Source organism: Cibotium barometz, chromosome 22, assembly GCF_041138505.1.
Source record: "Cibotium barometz isolate CiBa-2024 chromosome 22, ASM4113850v1, whole genome shotgun sequence".
Classification (NCBI taxonomy): Eukaryota; Viridiplantae; Streptophyta; class Polypodiopsida; order Cyatheales; family Cibotiaceae; genus Cibotium; species Cibotium barometz.
This window is the reverse complement of record NC_141067.1, coordinates 28,436,853-28,459,320: the sequence shown is the minus strand read 5'-3', so window position 1 is coordinate 28,459,320 and position 22,468 is coordinate 28,436,853. Positions and strand designations below refer to the sequence as shown.

At 46.3% G+C, this 22,468-nt stretch overlaps 1 protein-coding gene across 2 annotated transcripts; it reads right to left on the bottom strand.

Moving 5' to 3' along the window:
* Nucleotides 1-921: 921 nt before the first annotated feature.
* On the bottom strand, nucleotides 922-21,969 carry LOC147626503 (uncharacterized). 2 transcript variants are annotated; one of them, XR_015268602.1, is made up of 3 exons: nucleotides 20,963-21,969; nucleotides 1,962-2,081; nucleotides 922-1,255 (listed from the first exon to the last, which is right to left on the bottom strand). XR_015268602.1 is itself a non-coding variant. In XM_086816586.1 (2 exons), the coding sequence occupies exons 1-2, from the start codon at nucleotides 21,906-21,908 to the stop codon at nucleotides 2,074-2,076; spliced, it is 954 nt and encodes a 317-aa protein (XP_086672712.1). In that variant the 5' UTR covers nucleotides 21,909-21,969; the 3' UTR covers nucleotides 1,309-2,073. The 2 variants fall into 2 exon arrangements, 1 of the variants encoding a protein (XP_086672712.1); XM_086816586.1 differs by lacking the exon at nucleotides 922-1,255 and having other exon boundaries at nucleotides 1,309-2,081.
* Nucleotides 21,970-22,468: the final 499 nt, after the last annotated feature.

Genomic DNA, 22,468 nt, shown 5'->3' with positions numbered 1-22,468 from the left:
CCATGTGTAGAGCATTATTGGGATAACATTCCACACAAGCATATAGCCTATTTCACAATGCAGCAATTTATTTGAGGCAACGCTCAAGCCTTCAACGCCATTATACGCCTAAGCTACCAAGCCATGATACTCATTATAGAAGCCATGCATACTTGAGCTAGCCATTGCCCACACTACTGAAAGCACTTTAAATTGTGCACTTGTATGAATATTAAAAAGAAGTTGTGATATGTGGCTGACACTATTTGCACAACAAAAAGTTTGGATTGATTCTTTGTTACTTGCACAAGCCCGCTAGGCATACAATGGACAATGCTTACATCATACTCATTTTAAATATATTATCAAAAGTTCCATTGTTGAACTGTTTAAAAAAACCAAGAAAGATAATCGCGCTTGAATTTACTTTAACTTTTGGTTAAAAAATAAACCAACTAGCAAGTATACCGAACCAAAAAAAAAGGTGCAAAAATGGATATGATATTTGCTAGTGAAACTTTTTTTGGCATTCTATTTTCCTGCTTTGGTGTGAAGTTATTGTTTCCATTAAAATCATTGATTGGTTTTCATTTTCCTTGTCATTATTTATTAGACATTAAATCTTTCCAATGATGATGAATTTGCGTTAGGTTCTCTTACAATCACAAAATTGAACATCAAATTCTTGGAGTAATGAATCAAACTTTGGCAAAAATGCATGTGAACTGTTTTGATATCCATTCGAAGATAAACAAGCTAATATTAGACTACCATCGTCAAAAAAAATGCATGCAAAATTAGCTGGAAGCATATATGCCAATTTATGCATATAAAGAAAGCTATTTTCTGTCAAAATGCTACAGGAAAAACCATGGTGCCATGCCTCCCATACTCTAAAGCCTCCTCAAGTGCCCAACACTCATGCCAACAAACAAACACTCATTAGACTGAAGATGGTGACCACCTTTCAATTTACGATATCAACACAAATGATTTCAACTACCTCCTGTTGATAAAACACGACAATTTCACCTTCATTATTAAAAAGGAAGTAGCTTTTACACTTCCAAACGCATCATGCTACAAGTATAGAAAGTGAGATCAACAAAAGTCACAATTACAAGCAGCTTTGAGCAATAGACATTACTCCCCACATTTGAGCTGATGTCTCCGCTTTTGTCCAAAGACTTTTTGAAGAAAGGAAAGGGAGCACACCTCTCTATTTGCACAGTATGCCTCACTTGGAAACGGAGCCACCAGTAGAGGTGCAAGTAGTCTCCAAAAAGAAAAAAGAAAAACAGAATTTATTTACTCCTTTGTACTCATGACTATAATCAAAGGGGCTTTATTTATTCCTTTGCACTCTTGACTGTAATGAGAAGAAATTATGAACTTAAAAGACAAGCAATACGATGCTAAAAATGCTTTGTGAAAGTTGTTTTGGATGGTTAAGCCAGATGCTCAAACGGGCCAAGAGAAGTCAGATACACTTAGACTTCAAGATAAATTTTGATGAATGTACCTTTCTAGCTAGAAGGGAACGTTCCATCATATGAGAAATGGGTCATACAAACCACTTTCAACCTGGATATGCTTATTTCGTAATGTGTCCAAAGCAGACCCACATGAACTCCCACCCCATGTGACAAAGACAATGTGTCACCACCTTGATGTTGTCCATAATAAATGCACCTACTAAAGACACAAACTAGCGCAAGGAGCTATCCTACATGCATTTCTCTTACAAGAGGATAAGGCTATCTTGTCCAGCCTGTAAAACAGGACAAACACTGTAGTCGAGGAGTAGTTACTATTGCTAGTTATTGCTAACTAATTGCCTGCAAACTCTCTACAACTTCTAATTAAAATTGCACTTTACACACAGATTCTTCTTACAACACCCCATGTAAGCTGTAATAAACACAACTGCAAAAGAAAACCCAGAAGATGTTTCTGACCAAAAGGCATGAATAGCACATCACCTTGACTGATCAGAAAATTCAGTCTTCCTTTTCCCTAAGTGAGTTGCTGAGTTCGAATACAACAAGTTTAGAGGTCGAACATTCTCAGAAGATAGCTGCATGCTGTAGAGAACTAGCCACCTGCGATTTGCAACATGCATACATTTTATATATTGTGACTACCCCAGGATTGCACAATCGACTCACTCCATGCACTTGCACTTAAAATGCAACATTGAAACAAATTATGTATAAGAGAGAACCTAGTTGGGGTGTGCAAGTAAATAATTGAATAGCTAAATGAGAAATTCAGAAAGATTTTGGTGACTGAAAGTGAAATTGGGAAAAACTTGACTTTTCTTTTCAGTTTTGGGTCAAAAACAACCTTTAGAAACTTTTTCCCCCTACAGAATCAAGTTTGGGTGAAATGGTGTTTCCAACGGAGTTTCACCTTGTTTCAAAACGTTTCGGCATAGAAACATTCCGCATTTGTCAAAGGACGAAATGTGTTTAATGTTACTATGGAGTTGGAGGAGCACTTAGTACCTCGATGCCCAGTTTACTACAAGTTCCACTGCGTCTTCAAGAGGGGTTCAGCCTTTGTAACAGGCAGGGATCAAAGATGCTTGGGACTATATTTGCTAGAGTTGAGCCATAGAGATAACCGAGGCAGCAGGCTGCAAGGCAAGAGACCACACAAACATCTATAATCGGCTTCTTTGGCCCTCACCACAAGGGTACAGATGAACCAGGGAAGAGTCAGGCCATCCCATAGAGTGAGTACCCCCCAAGCACGCGGCATGCTGACATCAAGTTGTCCTAATATCCAGCTTACTCATGGATCATCTGTAACATCTCTTGGTCTCATAGACCCTTTGGACCTTTTGTAAACGATGTACTCTCTCTCTCTCTCTCTCTCTCTCTCTCTCTCTCTCTCAGGCATGATTTGGGGGATCATGGCATTATATGAGTCGGTCATAGGTAATGAGGGCCAGATATCTTGACATATACATGTCACATGCCATGCGGATTGCAGTGGGCAAGTTGTGGGTGTCATTGCACTACCTGAGGATAGAGACAAGGAGAGCCATGCACATACCCCGTGAGGAGAGGATATGCACTATGTGCCAGTAGGAGGTCGAGTCAGAGGAGCACCTCACATGCAGATGCACCGTATATTATGAGATTCGAAGGAGGTTCCACTGTCTCTTCACAGAGGGGTTTGGACCCTTATCTAGGATCATGGATTACCCAGATCAACGGTGCCTAGGCCTCTTCCTACTAGAGCTTCACCGCCACAGAGACTTGCTGATTAGGGAGTTGAGACCCCATGGGAGACACCCACCCCGGCCCACCATCACTCAGTTCTTCCGACCACAAGAGGATGCCCCACCAGCTATGGATGACATACCCACGGCCTCATCGAGCCACATATTCTTGAGTGCCCGACCCCCCGCCAGACCCCACTCTTGCGTGACTCTAGACCGAGCCACAGCACTACAGTGAGCCCAACACCCCGGACTCACTGGCCCTAACTAGCAACACAGACATCAGCCCCGGCTTGAGGAGATCTTGGAGAGGCACACAACCACCTTCCCACGCCCAGCAGATCTGCAGAGCCTTCTTCAGGCTAACCCCATGCTCGATATCCTTGACGGCCCCCTCCCCCTACCAGGGGGTTAGCTCCATAGGTTGTATGATGATGGTCCCACTTTGTATCATATGGCTCGGATTTGACATTCTCAGCTCATAGCTCTAGTCTTTGTTTTCTTTCGTACCATGATGACATTACATGGACACTATTGTATCACTTTTGGTCTCATAGACCGTAACTCTCTCTCTCTCTCCCTCATATACTTGATGCTAACCTTGGGTTAGTTGACCTAATCTAGAGATTAAGACTCAGATATTGATAATCCCATAAGTTATGGCTATTTATAGCTATAAGATCCACTATATAAGTGGGGGATTGTTTGAGAGAAGTCCAACAAGGAATGCTTAAGCACTTTCTAGTATGGCCTTCCAGTGGGATGTCCGGAGTCTCTGTCCCCAAACACTGGGAGTCGCCATGCAACTTGCCACGTACCTGTCTACAGCTTGATGCTTGCTCAGCCAGTATGTAGCTAGCGCACCTACACCGCCTAGCTCTGCAGCACAACACCAACAAGACCCTCTCCTCTGCCCAACGCTACCCATCTGCACCTTACAACACTGCCCATCAACCTATGTGCAGCCACAATCTGCCGCTATTGACATCCAGTTGTACATGCAATTTCGACATCGATTGCACAACTCAAAAAAGTCAGGAAAGTCTCAAAAAGAAATCAATTTGGGCCTTTTTATATTTTCTGCAATCCTTGCTTAATCAGAGTAATTAACCCTAACTACTTTATCATTTTTTTAAGTTGAGAGTGCAAATCTAGCATTGAAGGGTGGCTATTGCATGCGAAAACATCAATGATGAAAACCCCTTGTTTGGAAACCCTAATTTGGCATTGTCTGTAAGGGATTAGACACTGGCATTGGAAACTCTTCTCTGTTAAGACCTTCCCACATTCATAGCGTATCATGGCTACCCACATGTTCATTGAAAGTTCAATGGGAAAAGTTTCCACACCGAGCACGCTAAAGTTTAGTCTCATAAGGAAGAGCCTTTGGCCTTTCATGGAAGGGGAAGAGAAGATGACCGAGAATGAACATGCACCTCAAAAAGATGACCGAGAATGAACATGCACCTCAAAAAGCATGGAAGCTATAATTCCACCGGTCGATGTGGAATGTTTGGTTGAACACAATGCTAATAAATACACTTAAGTACACTGAGATTTAATGGACAACAAGCACAATATAAGATGTAATTTGCCAAATTGACAAGAGACGCACAATGAGCTAGAACGTCTGGACCATAGTCACAGGGGACGGAGGGGACGGCTGCTTGAAACGCGGGGACGGCGATTCGGGATGGAATAGCGATGGGGACGGACGGACGTCCCCCACGGCACGTTTCTCAGAGGGGACGGCGCAAGGACGGGGACGGCTGTCGGGGACGACGCAGGGACGGGGACGGCTGTCTGTGAGGAGACGGCAGAGAGCCGTTGCTCGCCCTTTTTTGCCATTGCGCTCGCCGTTTTTGGCCGTTGCGCTTCCCGTTTCTAGCCGTTTATGGCTGTTGGCTTGGCCTTGGGCCTTGGCCCTTGAGCCTTGAGCCTTTGAGGCTTGGCCCTCTCTCTCTCTCTTGCCCTTGAGGCTTTCCTCTCTCTCTCTCTTGCCTATCTATATAAGAACAAGCCTCTACAAGGCTACAAGCACACACAACTCTCAAGGCTCAAGCTCGCTCTCTCTCTCTCTCTCTCACGGTTCACCTCTCCCTCAAGCCTCTTGAGTCTTCCAACTTCCAAGACTCTAGGCTCTAGGCCTCTCTCTCTCTCTCTCTCTCTCTCTCTCTCTCTCACGGTTCACCTCCCTCTCAACTTTCAAGCCTCTTGAGTCTTCCAACTTCCAAGCCTCTAGAGTCTAGGCTCTAGGCTCTAGGCTCTAGGCCTCTAGCCTCTAGGCTCTCTCTCTCTCTCTCTCTCTCTCTCTCTCTCTTTCTCATTCCTCAAGGCTCAAGAGTCAAGCCATCTTCAACCATGGCATTCTCCTCACGTGCCGGGGCTTCTCAAAGAAGGACAACGGGATGGACATGGTGGGAGGAGGTTAACTACACCACATCCGTTCATGGAGGCGGTTCTCGGCCATGGGTATGCAAGCTTTGCCCGTACCAGCGAACGGGTGGCGCCGACAAAGTGCGAGCCCACCTCTTGCATGAGAGTGGGCATGAGGTGAGGTTTTGCACGAATGTCACGCTCGAGAAGAGACGGGAACTTCTTGACAAGCTTAGCATCTACGAAGCGGTCGAAGCGACAAGAAGGACACCACGAGTGGCCGTGGATCTCGCGACGATGGGGAGAGGAACTCAAGCCATAGTTACCAAGGGACGGGGACGGGGACGGCTAAAGGTAGGGAACGGGGACGGGGGGTGGGGACGGTGTAGTGAGTAGGAGAGGGTGGAGAGGAAGGTGATGGACCGTGGAGTAGGAGAGGGAGATAGTGGAGAGGAAAGCTTGAGTAGGAGAGGAAGATCGTGGAGAGGAACTCAAGTCTTGGAAGGCTTGAGTAGAAGAGTGGCTCCAAGCCCATTATATAGTTGTGTTGCTCTCTCTCTCTCAAATGGCCAGTGTTAACAGCTAGTAGCCGTTTATTTGAAAAAAAATGCCTAAAGATTTAGTTATTGCAGCCGTCCCCGTCCCCGCCCCCTGCAGACAATGTCTCCCCGTTCCCACAGGGGGGAACGCCCGTCCCCTGGTCACGTCCCCTCCGTCCCATCCCCCTGGCCGTCCCCAGCCTGGTGTGCAGGTCTCTCTGCTCGGGACGGCGTTCCCACGTCCCACGTGGGCGTCCCTCCGTCCCCCTGTCACTATGACTCAAGCCTCTACAATGGAGTCATGTGGTGGATCGGGATCATGCACACCATCACCTTCACCATCAAGTCGGAATGTTACTCCATCCACGACGTCGGCACCCTCCATCTCCACGGCCTCTCAATCATTACGTGGCCCACGGCGACAATCTACACTTGGGGAGAATTGGAACCCCAAGTTGAAGGAGGAGGTGGATATGGCGGTGGCCCGCTTCTTCTTCCACGACCACATTGCCTTTCAAGCGGCTAGGTAAGTGCAATCGATCATTGCCAATTCATCATTCATGTTTTCATCGTCCTAGTCCCCTTCTCATTAGTAAATTACTTTCTTGAATAGGTTGGAATACTTCAAGGTCATGGTTAAGTGGGGCGTATGGCTCAACCTATATGCCCCCCTCATCCGAGAGCTTGTGCACTACATTGCTCGAGAAGGAGAAGCGCATTGTAGAGCAAGCGGCCGACAACACAAAGCGGCAATGGGAGACGAACGGAGTCTCCCTCATTGTGGATGGATGGAGTGACACCCGCAAGAGGAGCATTCACGGCATGGTTGCATATTCCCGCGGAGAGATGTACTTCATCTCATCTCATGATGCATCCGGCACTGGGAAGAGCGCGGATGTGCTTGCGGCGGAGTGGGCTACCACCATGAAGATCGTTGGCCCCAAGCATGTAGTGGGCTTTGTTGCGGATGGGGAGCCTTCCAATAGGGCGGCGGGAGCTATTCTCCGAGGTATGTATGGACATGTCACGGTGTCCTTTTGTATGGCTCATTGCCTAAACAACCTCCTTAAGGACATCGGGGCATTACCATGGATCAGCCCGCTCATTGAGGAGGCCAACACCATGGTCTCCTTTGTCCTCAACCACCAAAGACTTCGGCATGAGTTCAACAAGAGGTCCTGTCTCTCTCTCCTCAAATATTCCGACACCCGGTTTGCCTACAACTTTCTTATGTTGGGCCGGTTGAAGGATTGTAGCGGTGCTTTGAGGGGGCTTTTCCTTAGCGACGAGTTTGTCGCCATGCAAGAGTCCCATACAAACACTGGCCAAGAGTGTAGGCTACGGGCGGATGACGCCTCTTGGTGGGAGCGTGTGAAGACCACAGATGCTATGGTGAGGCCCATAGTCCACCTATTGAGAATTGTAGACGCTATGCAACCATGCATACGCAAGGTCTACGAGGCCATGGATCGCATGATAGAGAAGTTGAAAGACTTCGTGCTGCCTGACGAAGACAGATACGAGGAGATCCATGCCTTGTGTATAGGAAGGTGGAATTCCTACTACTCTCCATTGCATGCAGCAGCTTATGTGGTGGACCCAGAATTCCAAGGCAACAAGCAGGAGAGCGACCGGGAGGTGAGCGCTGGATGGAGGATCATCTTGGATCGTCTTGTGCCTGATGCATCGGTTAGGCGCAAGATCAGGAACCAGCTTTCGATGTACAGATCATTTCATGGCTCCTATGGCTGTCATAATGCACAGGTTGACCGCTCCAAAGTTGGTGCTGCTCTATGGTGGGAGGACTTTGGTTCAGATGGACCAGAGCTGCAGCAGCTTACCATCCGCATACTTAGCCAGGCCGTCAGCTCCTCTTGCTTGGAGAAACTTTGGAGTACCTACAGCCACATTGCCTCTAGGAAGAGGAACCGACTCGGGGTAGAACGTGCCAATGACCTTGTCTTCGTGAGCACAAACTTGCGAATGCTTTGCAAGAGCGTGACCAAGAAGGCAGATTCCTTCACCGAGTGGGAGATGAGTCAACAAGAAGAGCAACAAGAGGATGAGGTGCAGGAGCAACATGCCAATGAGGATGAGACTGAGGATGAGCTTGATGCTTCTTTGGCACAAGCTACCCATGACCATGAGGCAAGCACTTCACGTGGATGAACATTCATGGATCATGATTCATGGGCCTTACTACTTAGCTCTAGCCTCTAGCCTCTAGTCTTCAGCACTTTTTTGTCATTGACTCATTTGAGTCCGTCGGACGTCCATGTATTCTGCCTCCTTAAGGCTTAGTCCTGACTCCTGACTCTTGAGTCATGACTCATTTTGTATCTACTTAATTATTAATATGACTCAAAAGCTTACCATTTTAGTGTAAATTTGTACTCGTTTTGATGTACTTCCGAAGTAGAATAAGTGTAGAGTAGAAAAAAATTTTAAAAAAAAGTATTTTTTGAGTGCCGTTCCCTCCCCCGTCCCCGTTCCCTACTTATGGCCGTCCCCCATCCCGTCCCCCGTCACCGTCCCCCATCCCTTGTGACTATGGTCTGGACCCTCCCTCGAATAATGTATATTGATCTTGAGAGAATCAAGTACATAGTGTCATGGGCATTTTTTGCCAAATTTCCATAACAATGCATATGAATACGGCATTGCAAACAATATGGTTGTCGATGAAGATCTTCAACTCACACTACCCTCTCAAGTGCCCCCGTTCCCTATCATCTGCTCTCTATTGTTCCACCCACACATGGTGGAAACAATCTTCAAGACAGCATGTAGTAGTATGTGAACACGGAGTCCTGCTCCTTCCTCTTGCTACTTGCTTTCATAATTGATCAAAGCTCACCAATTGCAAGTACAGTCGATGTCAGTGGCAGTCTTCACAAACAAACAAACAAACAAACAAACATACATACAAACAAACAAACAAACAAACAAACAAACAAACAAACATACATACATACATACATACATACATACATACATACATACATACAAACATACATACATACATACATACATACATACATACATACATATACATACATATATATATATATATATATATATATTCAATTTTGTTAAAAAAATAAAACACCTTTAACCTTGGAGGGAGTTTTAAAACTTTTAAAAAAAAAATTAATCTAAAAAAAACAAAAGCACTGAAGGCTTCTTTTTTTTTTCTACTTCCCTCCCGGATTAGAGCCGCCGGTTGATGCTGCCAGTGATTGCTTTCCTGTCGGCGCCTCTGGTCGCACAGGTGGCCTGCGCCACCCTCACGTAGGCCTGGCCACAAGGCCGCATGGGCCTCGGCACTCGTCTCGCTTGGCCTGGGCGCCTGCCTGGCTTGGCCGCCTGCGCTAGGTTGCGTAGGCCTGGCTACGTAGGCCTAGGCGCCAGCTAGCCTGCTGGCCGCTGGGGTAGGCGTGGCCCACAAGCCAACGTAGGCTTGGGCACCTCCCGGCCTGGCCTAGGCGCCTGCCCCTGGCTACGTAGGCCAAGGCGCCTGTCGCCTAGCTTGGCAGGCCTGGCCGCCTGCCTTCACAGCCCTAGGCGCCCATTTGTCTGCCCGCCTGCAACGCGTCACAACCAGCAGTGCCAACACAAACGCCTCTCGTACTTTCTCTGCAACGTGCTTTTTTTTTTCTCTGTTTTCTCTCTGCAGTTCGTGCGACTGCACAAACATCATTCCTCTTCTTTGCAAAGCAAACCGACCCTACTTAGACTACCATCTCCATCAACATGGGTTTCTTTGATGAAAAAAACACATACTGAATCTGAAAACAACAGTATGCACAAAAAAACAGCAAGCTTTTTTGAACACATACCTTTCTTCGACCTCATCTTCTCTACCTACCGACTTGCTCGTTCACGAGGTATGCTCTGATACCACTGTCAAATCCCCATCGGATCTCCTCGTGATCGTTCCTGGTACGAGACTCGAATCCTGCAAACAAACGAATAAACAACAAGGGGGTGCAGGCCTGACTCACCTCCCAACCATGACAGCCGTGGGCAAGCCCACAGTCTTGGCTGTCCCCACCGAGCCACGAGCTGAGCTAACCACGTTGACGTACCGACCAATCTCCTCTTCACGACGTCCCATACCGCCACGACGCTACCCTCACAAGCCTCGAGATTGCTGCCGGCCTCGGCTGCGTAAAGCAGGTGCACGTCTGCACTGGATCCAGGCTCCAAGACCATAGAGCTCTCACAAACTCGCGAGACTCTCTATATCTCAATAACTAACCTTGGCCACCCTTTTATAGGCTCTTGGCCGGTCATCAGGTGTCCACACTTGGGCGCCCGCCCGTCCAAACTTGGGTGCCCGCCCGTTAGTCTATCCCTAACTCAGCTCGTCAATCAGCCTGCCTAGCTCCAAGCTTCCCCAGACCTCGAAGCTAGTCTTGCGTGCGTGTAGCACACAGTAGATACACACTGTGCACATGACAACGGGTGAACAATATGGGAAAGAGCTCGGCTGAACCAACCCCTTCTCAAGAAGTTGATTTACATGTTTCATGATCTCCTTGGGATGCACTTACACCATAGCCTAGCCTATTAGGTGGTGAGCTACCTGGCACAAAATCAATGCAATGATTATATGGTCGTACAGAAGGCAACTCATTTACCACCACCGTCATAGAAACCTCTCCAAACTTGTATGATGGTAAGTGTGATCATGCTACTGTTACTCAATTCATTCATCAATTAGAAGCAAATTTTTCCATTAGCTAAAATTACAGATCCACAAGACAAAGTCCATGTGGCAACACCCTAATTGTAAGCCCAACGGGCGTGCCGTGACAGACTCAACCACATATCCAAGAGATAGAAAGAGAGAGAGAGGATAGAGATTAGAGTTTAGAAAACTTTGCACAGGACACACGCATTGAGCGGGGAAAAGGCCCCGTCCCCTTTCATGAATTTATTCAGGAACAATCCACAGGCTCACAAGCCAGGATCAATACAACAATGAATACAAAAGCAAACAAATATGCCGATATAGAAATCCAAGTCGGAGTCAACGATGTCGATGTCGAGACACGAGACCCTGATGTGGAGCACACCACGGGAATGACCCACAAGAATCTCTCACCGGGCTAGTATTAGATCCAAGTCCAAATCCAAGTTCAGCAAACCTCAAGTTTGTACACAAGGTACACCGGTGGTACCTATAGATAACGAAGTATATGATGATCAACTATAATCTTGCTGTACGAACTTAAGAAGAAATAGCCCACACAAGACCATATAAGAGTGTATGAACCGGATCAATCCCACGGGCAGCACAACAGAATCAGCTAGTGCCCAAAACAGCAAGTGGTGGCACTGTTTGGGTGGCACACAAGTGCTTTGTAGGCGGCACAACTGGCAGCAGGCGTTAGCACTGGTGGCGGTGATGCAGGCAAGCACAGGTGTCAACGATGGTTTAGATGGCTGGTGGTGCCATATAGGTACAGGCAGCGATTTCCAGCAGTTCAAATGGCACACAGCAGTAGGCAGGTTGGCGCACGCCGCAAACAATAGGCAGGTTGGCTCAAATGGTGGGCGGCGCAGCCACGCGCAGCAGGTGGCGCAGGCGGCACAGCCAAGCAGTGGGGGCAGCACTTCAGGTGGCACAACCGGTGGCAACTAGCAAATCAGGTGCTGCTGTCGTACAAGGGCAACGTTAGCAACAACCAGGTGGCTGCGCACATCAGGTGCAGCCTGGCTGCACTATCTAGAAGGCAAGCGCTCATGGCTGCAGTCAACCGTACAGTACAGCCAGGCGGCTCCAAGGCAACAGGCGTCCGAGTGGCCGTGGAGAACTCCAAGCTTCAATCAAAGATGCCCACACCTAAATTTGATGATGATAAATTTCACTCTTCGATGAAGATCTTCACGCCTTGTCGATGGTGCTTCAAGAGGGGTTCATGCTTCTTTTATACTTGAGGAGAGGATCCTGCTTTTTGCCAAAAAGATATCATGCTTTTGCTTTGGCTTTTTCACTTTGCTTTCCTCTTTTAACTATTTGGCCTTTCCTAGCCCTATTCACATGATGGAACCCTTGCCCCGACATTGGATAGGTTGAAGAAGGCATGGGGACAGGGTTTGCTCATGAAAAAGCGCCAGTTTTGGTCAAAAAGCAGAGAAAAGCAAAAAAGTCAAACTGAGTTGACTGTGAGCTGAGAGCACCACTGACAAGAGGAGACTGGGCCGGACCAAAAAGCAAAAAGCAACTCTAAGGCCAAAAAGCAAGGCCTTGAAGCTAGAAAAGCAAAGCACAAGAACTCTGATAAAAGTTGGGTAATATTTTATTATTAAAAATACACCTACTGACTGGGAAGCTGTTACTTAGTGGCAGCATTGGTCACAACTTCACATAGATCCCCTGACAAGCCAATTCCAATTTGATTGGGCTACTTTCGTGGCTGACCTCAAAGCCCGTTTTCTTACGCCGCAATATATAACCAATCTTGAAGAAAAGTTTTACAAACTCACTCATGGCAGTTCCCCTCTTTTGACCTATTCCAACAAGGTCATTACCATGACCCAACAGTTGGGTATATCGGAAGAAGATAAGCTCAAGCAGTTCATTAGAGGTTTAGACGCAAACATTAGGTACCCACTTAGGAATTTTGAGTCTCAAACTTATGCATAGTGTGATATGCAACGGAAGTCTTTGTATTGGAAGATCCTGTCACACAAATGCTCACACCGTCTTCTGTATCCTGAGTTTCGTGAGTTTAGCAATCCATTTCAATACTTCAAACTTTAAAGAGTTGAGAGAGAGAGAGAGATATGAGAACTGTGCACCAGATTGGGTCCCGAATTACCCACTGAAGGGCCCCCTATCCCGATAACGAGATAGTATTTGCTTTATTTCTTTAGAGAGAATGACTGTGGACTGTAGATAAGCCAAACGCAAGATCTCGGAGGATCGGAGAGTGGCTGATCTGTACACTGCTGTAGAAACACCTCGATGACCTGATCTCGAGCCTATGCACTCTTCCCAAGGCATGAGGAAGGGCTGCACACCTGAGGCTGAGAGAAGAAGAAGGTGGACTGTTCTACACTATGTTAGAATGCTGAAAACACTTATGAATGCTGTGTTACCTTCACCAGATGACTGCTGCATGCATGGATGATGCACAGAAGGCTGGATACTGATGCAAACTGCAGATTCAGGGCTGGAAACTGTAGGGAAGCTGCTGAACTGAAAACGCAGGTGTTCTGAGGCTGCTGGACAGAAACGCAGAGGATCTGATGCTGCTGGACAGAAACGCGGGGATCTGATGCTGGACAGATGCAGAAAACACTGGCTGAAACCTGGCGTTGAACTGGGGCTGATCTATATGCTGAATCAAGGCCTGAAGTGATGCTGAATGCAGGCTGATTGGATGCTGATGGCAAGCGCCTAGGGCTGACTGACGCAAGGGGTTCTCAAGGGGCTGGAGAAGCAAGCTTAGGAGCTCCAAGGGCTGGATTAGTCTAGGGCTGAAGGCAAGGATACTCCTAGGGCTGAGGAGAAGAGCTCTTAGCACAATGAAGACTAGCCTATTTATACTAACTGGAGGTTGATCATTTAATAAAGTTTATATTTATAAATGCCCAATAATGCAAATAATACTAAATAAATACTATTAAATATGGGAAAAATACCAGATAAATCCTAGTAAATTCCCTAAGGCTTCTGGGATGTGTTCTAAATGATGCACAGGCATATGAATGCATATTATGCAAGATGCAGAGTGCTTTCTGATGCAAACCCTAAGGCTTCTACTGACTCTACATGCATGAATGATTCTCTCCAAGTGGGTTAAGGGACTTGATTGACTGACTGACCCGCTAAGGCTGAGGAATGACCTACATAGCTCGTGCCTGACTTATCCTCGACTGAGGATGTACAATGGGGTCACGGCGTGATCTGTGGTGACTGTGAAAATGTGTCCATAAGGAACATGTTTCAAATGTTTGAGAACTGACTGCTGTTCTAGCTTGCCCTTGAAAGTCTTGGAAAGACAAGAGGAAAACTTGCTAGGAGGTTCTGCTAACTGTGGGATACTAGGTAGGAGATCATCCTTAAAAATGTCTGAATGAGAAAGGAGATCTGCTAACTGAGGGACTGAAGATGATGAGACAGCGGTTATTGATGAGATAGAAGCTGTCTGAGCATAAATTAATGCTCCTTCTGCTCCCTTGCATATAGCTCGTCGCGCCTGGAGATGAGAAATCATAGGAACGCCAAGAATGCTCCTTTCCCCCCGAATCATGACAGGCTCAGGAAAACCTTTAGAGATAATAAAGGTGTCCTGCCCCCAATTGGGAATGGGTTCATACTGACGAAACCACTGGATTCCTAAGATCATGTCACATCCCAAAAGAGGAGAGACAATGAAATCTCGCTGGAATGAGGCCTTTTGAACTTGAAAAGAAAACTATTGTGCCTTCTGAGAGATGTGGGTGCGGAGACCAGGTGTAAACCCGTCTACCTCCAAATGATAGGGCACTAAGGTACAGCTCATGTTGGTAGCCAACTGGGGAGAGATGGCGTCCTCAGAACTGCCCATGTCAAAAAGGATTATGAACTGTTGGCCCTTGGCAGAGCCATAAGCTCGGATCAGGCTTTTCTGTGTGGTTGTTGCCTCACCCTCCTGCTTAACATCAAGTACCACGGATGGCATGGAATGCATAGAAGGTAAGATCTAAACCGCATTGGTGGTAGCAGGCAGGTCTGGAGGAGCGGGGGATACTGCGGCAACTGTGGCAGAAGGCTCTTTGGAGGCTTGCTCCGCTGGTCTTTTTGGACAATCCTTCTTACCATGCCCAATGGTATGAAAGAAAAAACATATGTTTTCTGACTGATACTGTCTTTGCTCCTCTGGAGGAAGATAGCCTCCAGTGATGCCTGCTTGAGCCTTTTCCTCAGGGGTCTTCTTAGGCTTGGATTCCTTACCCCCTGAACTAGAGCTAGGACTGTTGTCTCTCTTAGTGTCTTTAGAAGACGAATTACCCTTCCCCTGTTGGGGTTTGGTACTGGATTGAGATGACTGCTTGGGCTTGCCTCCGTTCATCTTCATTTCTTCATTCTGAGCGAGAGTCAGAGCCGGGTCATATGTACTTGGTTCAAAGTTACGAACTGTGAACCGAATGTTAGAGTCCAATCCACGAATGAATTGCTCCATCTTGGCCTGCTCAGATAACCCTAACTGATGTGCTAAAGTAATAACCTTACCGGAAAACTGAAGCACTGGGGATCCGTGCGCCTAGGGCTGATTGAAGCAAGGGGTTCTCAAGGGGCTGGAGAAGCAAGCTTATGAGCTCCAAGGGCTGGATTAGTCTAGGGCTGAAGGCAAGGATACTCCTAGGGCTGAGGAGAAGAGCTCTTAGCACAATGAAGACTGAATGAATAACTAAGCTCTATGCAAGCCTATTTATACTAACTGGAGGTTGGTCATTTAATAAAGTTTATATTTATAAATGCCCAATAATGCAAATAATACTAAATAAATACTATTAAATATGGAAAAAATACCAGATAAATCCTAGTAAATTCCCTAAGGCTTCTGGGATGTTCTAAATGATGCACAGGCATATGAATGCATATTATGCAGGATGCAGAGTGCTTTTTGATGCAAACCCTAAGGCTTCTACTGACTCTACATGCATGAATGATTCTCTCCAAGTGGGTTAAGGGACTTGATTGACTGACTGACCCGCTAAGGCTGAGGAATGACCTACATAGCTTGTGCCTGACTTATCCTGGACTGAGGATGTACAATGGGGTCACGGCGTACAACAATTATCATCCTATTGGATACTAAAATTGTACAACTGTTGCACTTCTGATGATCAGCCATCTTGTCACCATGCACTGAGTGCAGAGTGCATGTGACACATAGGCACTGACCCTCACTCAGAATCAGGAACTGATGTTGAACGGAGGTGAGCCCAAGCAGGTACAGTCTAATCCTAAGCCCCAACAGTAGTCTCTACCCACAATAAGGCGGCTCAAAACAACAAAGACCAAAAGGACTCAAAAAAATTACAGACACAGTACAGAACAAAGAACCATTGTTTCTTCTGCCACACTGTGGGACACGGGAAGAAAGATTACACTAAGTTTCAAGCTGAAAAGTCTATCAAGGCATCCACTTCCGCACTAGCGACATTAGCAGCCCCATCCACACCTCCACCATCAGCCTCTAATGCCATTCAGCTATTGCCCGCTTTGAATTCAGCGCCACCAATGGTATTTGATGATAAGCAGGAGGGTGAGGCGGAGTGACAGAAGAAGGCTCTCATCCATGCCTATGGCATTGCAAGGAGACAGCAATTCATTGTCCTCTTTGACATGGGCAGTTCTAAGGATGGCATCTGTCATGTGCATCATAGATGCCATGGACATTCTCAGGGCTAGATCTAGAAGAGGCAGCCAGATAAAGAGTAGAACCGAGATGAAGGAGTACAGAGCACTTGTGGCAATGTAGACTGGCATGGAGAACAAGCTGAAGATCAGAAGAACAAGCTGAAGATCAGAAGTGTGTCGGCTGCAGGACATTGGTGCTGGCTGCATAGAAAGGACTGTCGGCTGCTCATGGAGGTGGTCGGCTGAACCAGCATCAAGCGCATCAAGATCAAGGAGGACCACCCAGTCAGCTGAATTAATAAGCATTTAATGCATTTAATACTGGCCGACCAGCAGTCGGCCAGTCTACCCTTTGTCCAAGGGACCTATAAAAAGGCCCAAGTACCCATTGTTTTAGGCATTCTCTCCCACTAGGGGATTGGATCATTAGAGGTCCCATAGGGGACAGATTTTAGGGTTAACCACCTTTTTATGAAGGCAGCCAAGGGCTGCATGCGGCCAGTGGGATGACAGGCTGTGTGACAGCCATTCTAGAGACTGGCATAGTTATAGCACCAACTCATTTAGTTGGGTTCACACTATAGAGAACCCTATTATGTATTTGGTTGAGTGCCTTTCATAAGTGTGTACTCTTATCTTTGTATATGGATGTTAAGTGTTGAGTGTTGAGATATCGAGCTCATCCAGTGAGGCGGTGGACACTGATGACCCGCCTGGGGGATAGGCCCCACAGTTACACCACTGGCATGGTTGGTGAAATCTTGGGTGATATGTGGCCAGTGGGATGACAAGCTGTGTGACAGCCATTCTAGAGACTGGCATAGTTATAGCGCCAGCTCATTTTTTTGTACCATAGTATATACTGAAATTCCAGCACTTCACTCTCTCTCTCTCTACTCTCTCTCTACCTGCGTTTTTGCATCAGATGGTGCGTTTTTGCATCAGGAGGTTTCCAAGAGTGTTTAGGGCTGAAAGAAGACCACCCAGAGCTTCCGCGTGTTACATTGGTATCAGAGCATCAGGCTCAGCCAAGCTAAACGCTGAATCAGTCCCAGATGATGGTGTACAGGTCCAAGGTACAGGAAAGTACACGGATTCGAAGCCCAAGGCGGGAACACAGATCGGGAAGAACTCCCAGGAGGTTTGTTGGTGGTGTTCCACAGTGCCAAATGGGGATGGCAGTTCCGTGAGCCAAATAGGTTCTCAGGTAACGGTCCCAAGGGAAGTTGATCCTCCAAGGGTGATGTGAGAATGCCAGACTCAGTTCCAGGAATGAAGACCAAGACGGTGTTCAGAGTCAGGGCAGGAATGGATTGTGGACTAGAGGAAGACCAGATGCATAGATCTTCATCAGAGACAGAGTGGTTTGGAGAACAGACCGGATTTTCAGAAAAAAAGGGCTGCCAGGAATGGATGATGACAGAGGGACTTCGGGATAGGATTGGGATGATGACAGTCATCCAAGAGCAGGTTGGAATCCCGTCATCAAGTTTAGCAGAGGGGGATGTCATGTGCATCATAGATGCCATGGACATTCTCAGGGCTAGATCCAGAAGAGGCAGCCAGATAAAGAGTAGAACCGAGATGAAGGAGTACAGAGCACTTGTGGCAGTGTAGACTGGCATGGAGAACAAGCTGAAGATCAGAAGAACAAGCTGAAGATCAGAAGTGTGTCGGCTGCAGGACATTGGTGCTGGCTGCATAGAAAGGACTGTCGGCTGCTCATGGAGGTGGTCGGCTGAACCAGCATCAGGCGCATCAAGATCAAGGAGGACCACCCAGTCGGCTGAATTAATAAGCATTTAATGCATTTAATACTGGCCGACCAGCAGTCGGCCAGTCTACCCTTTGTCCAAGGGACCTATAAAAAGGCCCAAGTACCCATTGTTTTAGGCATTCTCTCCCACTAGGGGATTGGATCATTAGAGGTCCCATAGGGGACAGATTTTAGGGTTAACCACCTTTTTATGAAGGCAGCCAAGGGCTGCAAGATATGTACCCTTTTTGTACCATAGTATATACTGAAATTCCAGCACTTCTCACTCTCTCTCTACTCTCTCTCTACCTGCGTTTTTGCATCAGATGGTGCGTTTTTGCATCAGGAGGTTTCCAAGAGTGTTTAGGGCTGAAAGAAGACTACCCAGAGCTTCCGCGTGTTACAGCATCTCTCCGCAGTTGGCAAAACAAATGAGTTGTACCTTGGTTCCTTATCACCTAGATGTGGACGGGTTTACACCTGGTCTACGTACACACCTCTCTCAGAAAGCTCAGCAGTTTGAGTTTCAAGTTCAAAACGCGACATTCCAGCAGGATTTCAATGTCTCCCCTCTTTTAGAGTGGGACATGATCCTTGGGATCCAGTGGTTTTAGACAGTATGCACCCATTCCTGATTGAAGGTAGCACACTTTCACTATCGTTAAAGGTTTTCTTGCACCCATCATGATACGCACGGATCAGAGCATTTTTGGAATAGCCTCTGCAATTAATGCACTCACAAAGTCATCTAGGCAGAACAGACTTAAAAACAATACACATGGATCTCTTCAAGTCGTCATGCGCATATCACAATGATGGGTTGCAATTTTGTTGTTGATTGTGCCCCGCAGTGGAGCAGAGGATGGCTGGTCTTTTGTCTCAATACAGCAACATCATGCTATGAGACGACCTCCCACCCATTAGACTTGAGGACCATCACATAGAGTTGGTTCCTGGTTTAGAGCCTCCCAGTTCCCCTATTTATTTGATCAAAATATACTTGTTTTGTTGTTTTAGGCCAATTTCTACCTATTTTGCCTTTGGTTAACCAATTCATTTAAGTTTGACTGATGTTGGCCAGCCTTTGACTTTGATCTACCAACTTTGGATAAGGTTCTATTAGTATTTTATCAATGTTTTGCCATGATGCACTTATTTTGGGCTTAAGCAACTCGTATCATGAAAAAAAAAGCTGGTCATAAGATTCATATGTGAAGGGAAGATGTGCTTTGTAGGAGGAAATGGTTTGCTGATTTGTTGATTTTGACTATGTAACATGGTGTCCGTCAGGCACGAGCTACGTAGGTAAGTCTCTGAGCCATAGAGGTCAGTCTCAAGAGTCAATCCTCTTAACCCACTTGGAAAATTCATCAATTAGATGCATGAAGCAGTCAACCTTTGCAGTGGGTATGCATTAGTAGCATAAACATAATCATTGCATGCCTATGGGCCAGCCAAAGGGCAGCCCATAGCTCCATCAGCCTGTCCAAGAGCTGTTCACAGCCCTGGACAGCATATTGGGCCAGCCAACAGGCATCTGGAGCAATCATGCACGAGTCGGCCAGCATATACAGCAGGCCGGCAACCTATCTGATGATTATCCAGGCCTGAGACACTTCAGCAGCCTGGGAAATTGAAGGCTACAACAGTAGTTGTTAAGCGCTAATATTAAATGTTATTTTATAGCAAAGTTGCTTATCAACACTTTCCAATAGAGTTCTCGGCCCCAGCCAGCAAACATGACACCCTGCTTGCATAGTGACTTGGTTTTAGTACAGAGTCTCTGCCTAGTGCGGTTGATGCACGCTAAGAAAAAATTGCCCAAAAGGGGGACCTGCAATGTTCTTTGTGTCCCAAATTGCTTACCGACAGTTTCCAATAATGTTCTCCACTCCAGCCAGCAACATGAAACCCCTGCTTTCGCATAGCAGTGGTCAAGTTTCTATTCATGATATGAGCATGCAACTGGTTCTCCAGTGGTAAGACGATAAGATATGTACCCAACAAGGGCACAACCCTAAGAGCACCACCACATCTCCCATCGTCACAGTGTTGCCTCCTCCCATGCATAGTAGTTATGAAACGCGTTTCGTACGGTACACACTTACAAAACGTTTCAAACGTATGAAATTGATTTCATACCTGCCCAAACTGAGAAGTAGATGGTCGTTGGTAATGTTAGATTCTTGAATCTTAACATTGTTTTTATGTGTAAACGCAGCATTTTTTTAGCTTCTATGAGCTGCTTATTAGGGCAACATACATAAAGCTGCATACATATGATTTTTGGGGCCAGGACCCCCCTTATGAAACGTTTATTAAACGTTTTCAAAAGATATGAAACGTTAAGAAAACGCGAGTGTTTTAGCATCTCCATCCACCATGTTTGTGCCCAGTGTGACAACGTTTTTCCAGATACAAAGATGCAGCAAGCAACCTTTCATGTCTTTCTCAGCCAAACTCATCTTGGTCCCTAAGCAAACCATTCCCCTACCCCTTCCAGAGGGTGAGGTGCAAAAAAGCTCGACACAATCCTCTCTAGCCAGTGATCTGTACTATGCTGCATCCCATCTTTGAAATATATAAATTTAAACCTTTCCTGAAACATGGATTTCATGCCCCTGGAAAGCTGCTGATCTAGGTGCGGCATCATCGAATTCTTCATCTAAAATCACATCCAATTACAAATACTCATTATTATAGCCTTACTTATTGCTTACCTGGATAGTGTTTGCCGCTTGAAGAAAGCACAGGCCCATCCTCCTTATGGCTAAGACAGCGAGATATTCTTGGAGAGCTGTTCATCGCACGATGTAGCTGACGGGCCAACTCCTCATCGGATGGGGGTGGAGGGATCTGTGAGCTCCTGTCATGCTGAGCTTCTTGCTTGTGCTCGAGATCCTTGTTTCTACTGTGGTGTTGTCTGCTAGGGTTTCTCCTCGGTTTCAGAGCTTCATCGCAGGCAGCGTCGTCTTCTTCCTTAGCCTTCCTGCCAGGTTTTCTTCTCGGTTTCAAAGATTCATCACAGGCGGCTTCGTCTTCATTAGCCTTACTCTTAGGGATTCTTTTCAGTTTCAGAGCTCCAACGCAGGCGGCTCTTGCGTCTTCTTTTTCTGCTTCATGAGCCCTTACTACAGCAGTTGCATCCCTCTCTGCAAGCTCTGCAGGGGCTATGGCGACTTCTTCTGCCTCAAAAGAAACCTTAACCGTTACAGCATCCAAATCGTCCACATCCTTCTCTGTTTCAGCCATGGCAAAAGTCTTGACATGTAGATCCTTCTCTGCAGAGACGGCCTTCACTTCTGCAGCAACCTTCTTCTTCGTCTTTTTCTTCATCACAAGTGAAAAAGCTTTATGGCGCTTGGATTTTCTCTGAATTTTGATATCAGAATTCATGCTTTCCTCAGCACAATTCGGAGTCTGCGCAGCACCTCTTTCTCCATCTTCTACAGAATTGTCATCGTGTTCTTCATGCTTCGCCATGGCTGCTCCTTCTAGGTTAGCTTTCACCTGCATCTCCTCCATGGGAACTGCACAGGAAGAAGAGGAAGGGGAGGACCAACCGTTCTTCTTGAATCCAGCCAGCAAACGCTTGCGAGGGGGAAGAGGGGCACCTGCTTCAGCTCTGCAAGAGAGAGACTCCGAGGCGATGGAGTCCTCAGACATGGCAAGGACCAAAGGAAGAAAGCGTGCTGCAAAATAGAATGTTGGCAGAATAGGTCATTCTGAATGGTAATGACGATCGTAATCCTTTCTTACACCGAATCATCCAGTAATATCATTAACTTTTCTAGCTCACGTGTCAAATTGTTTTTTCTAAAAATAATGCTGGTTTTGGTGTTCTTTAAATGAGAAATATATGCTCCACAACCCTGTAGAAATACCAAAATTACATGTTTTATCTAATTTTTGGTGAGAAATGTAGCTTCAAAAAACCTTGAAAGACCTAGAACATGCAATGGTGGCATTACAAAGCGAGCTTGATTGCAATTTCGAAGTTCACATCTACATTTCCTTGCAATTATCTTACTACCACGGTCTGCTTCAAAGTTCACATCTGCATTTCCTTGCAACCCAATTAACTGAAGAATGAGCAGCAACGCTCAATAAACTCCCAAATATTGCTTTTTAGATGCCATTAATTAAAATATGTAAGATTTAGCATTTTAACGAAAACTACTCTCATGAGATGAGGAGGCTTAGATGGTGGTCCTAAGATGTAGGTT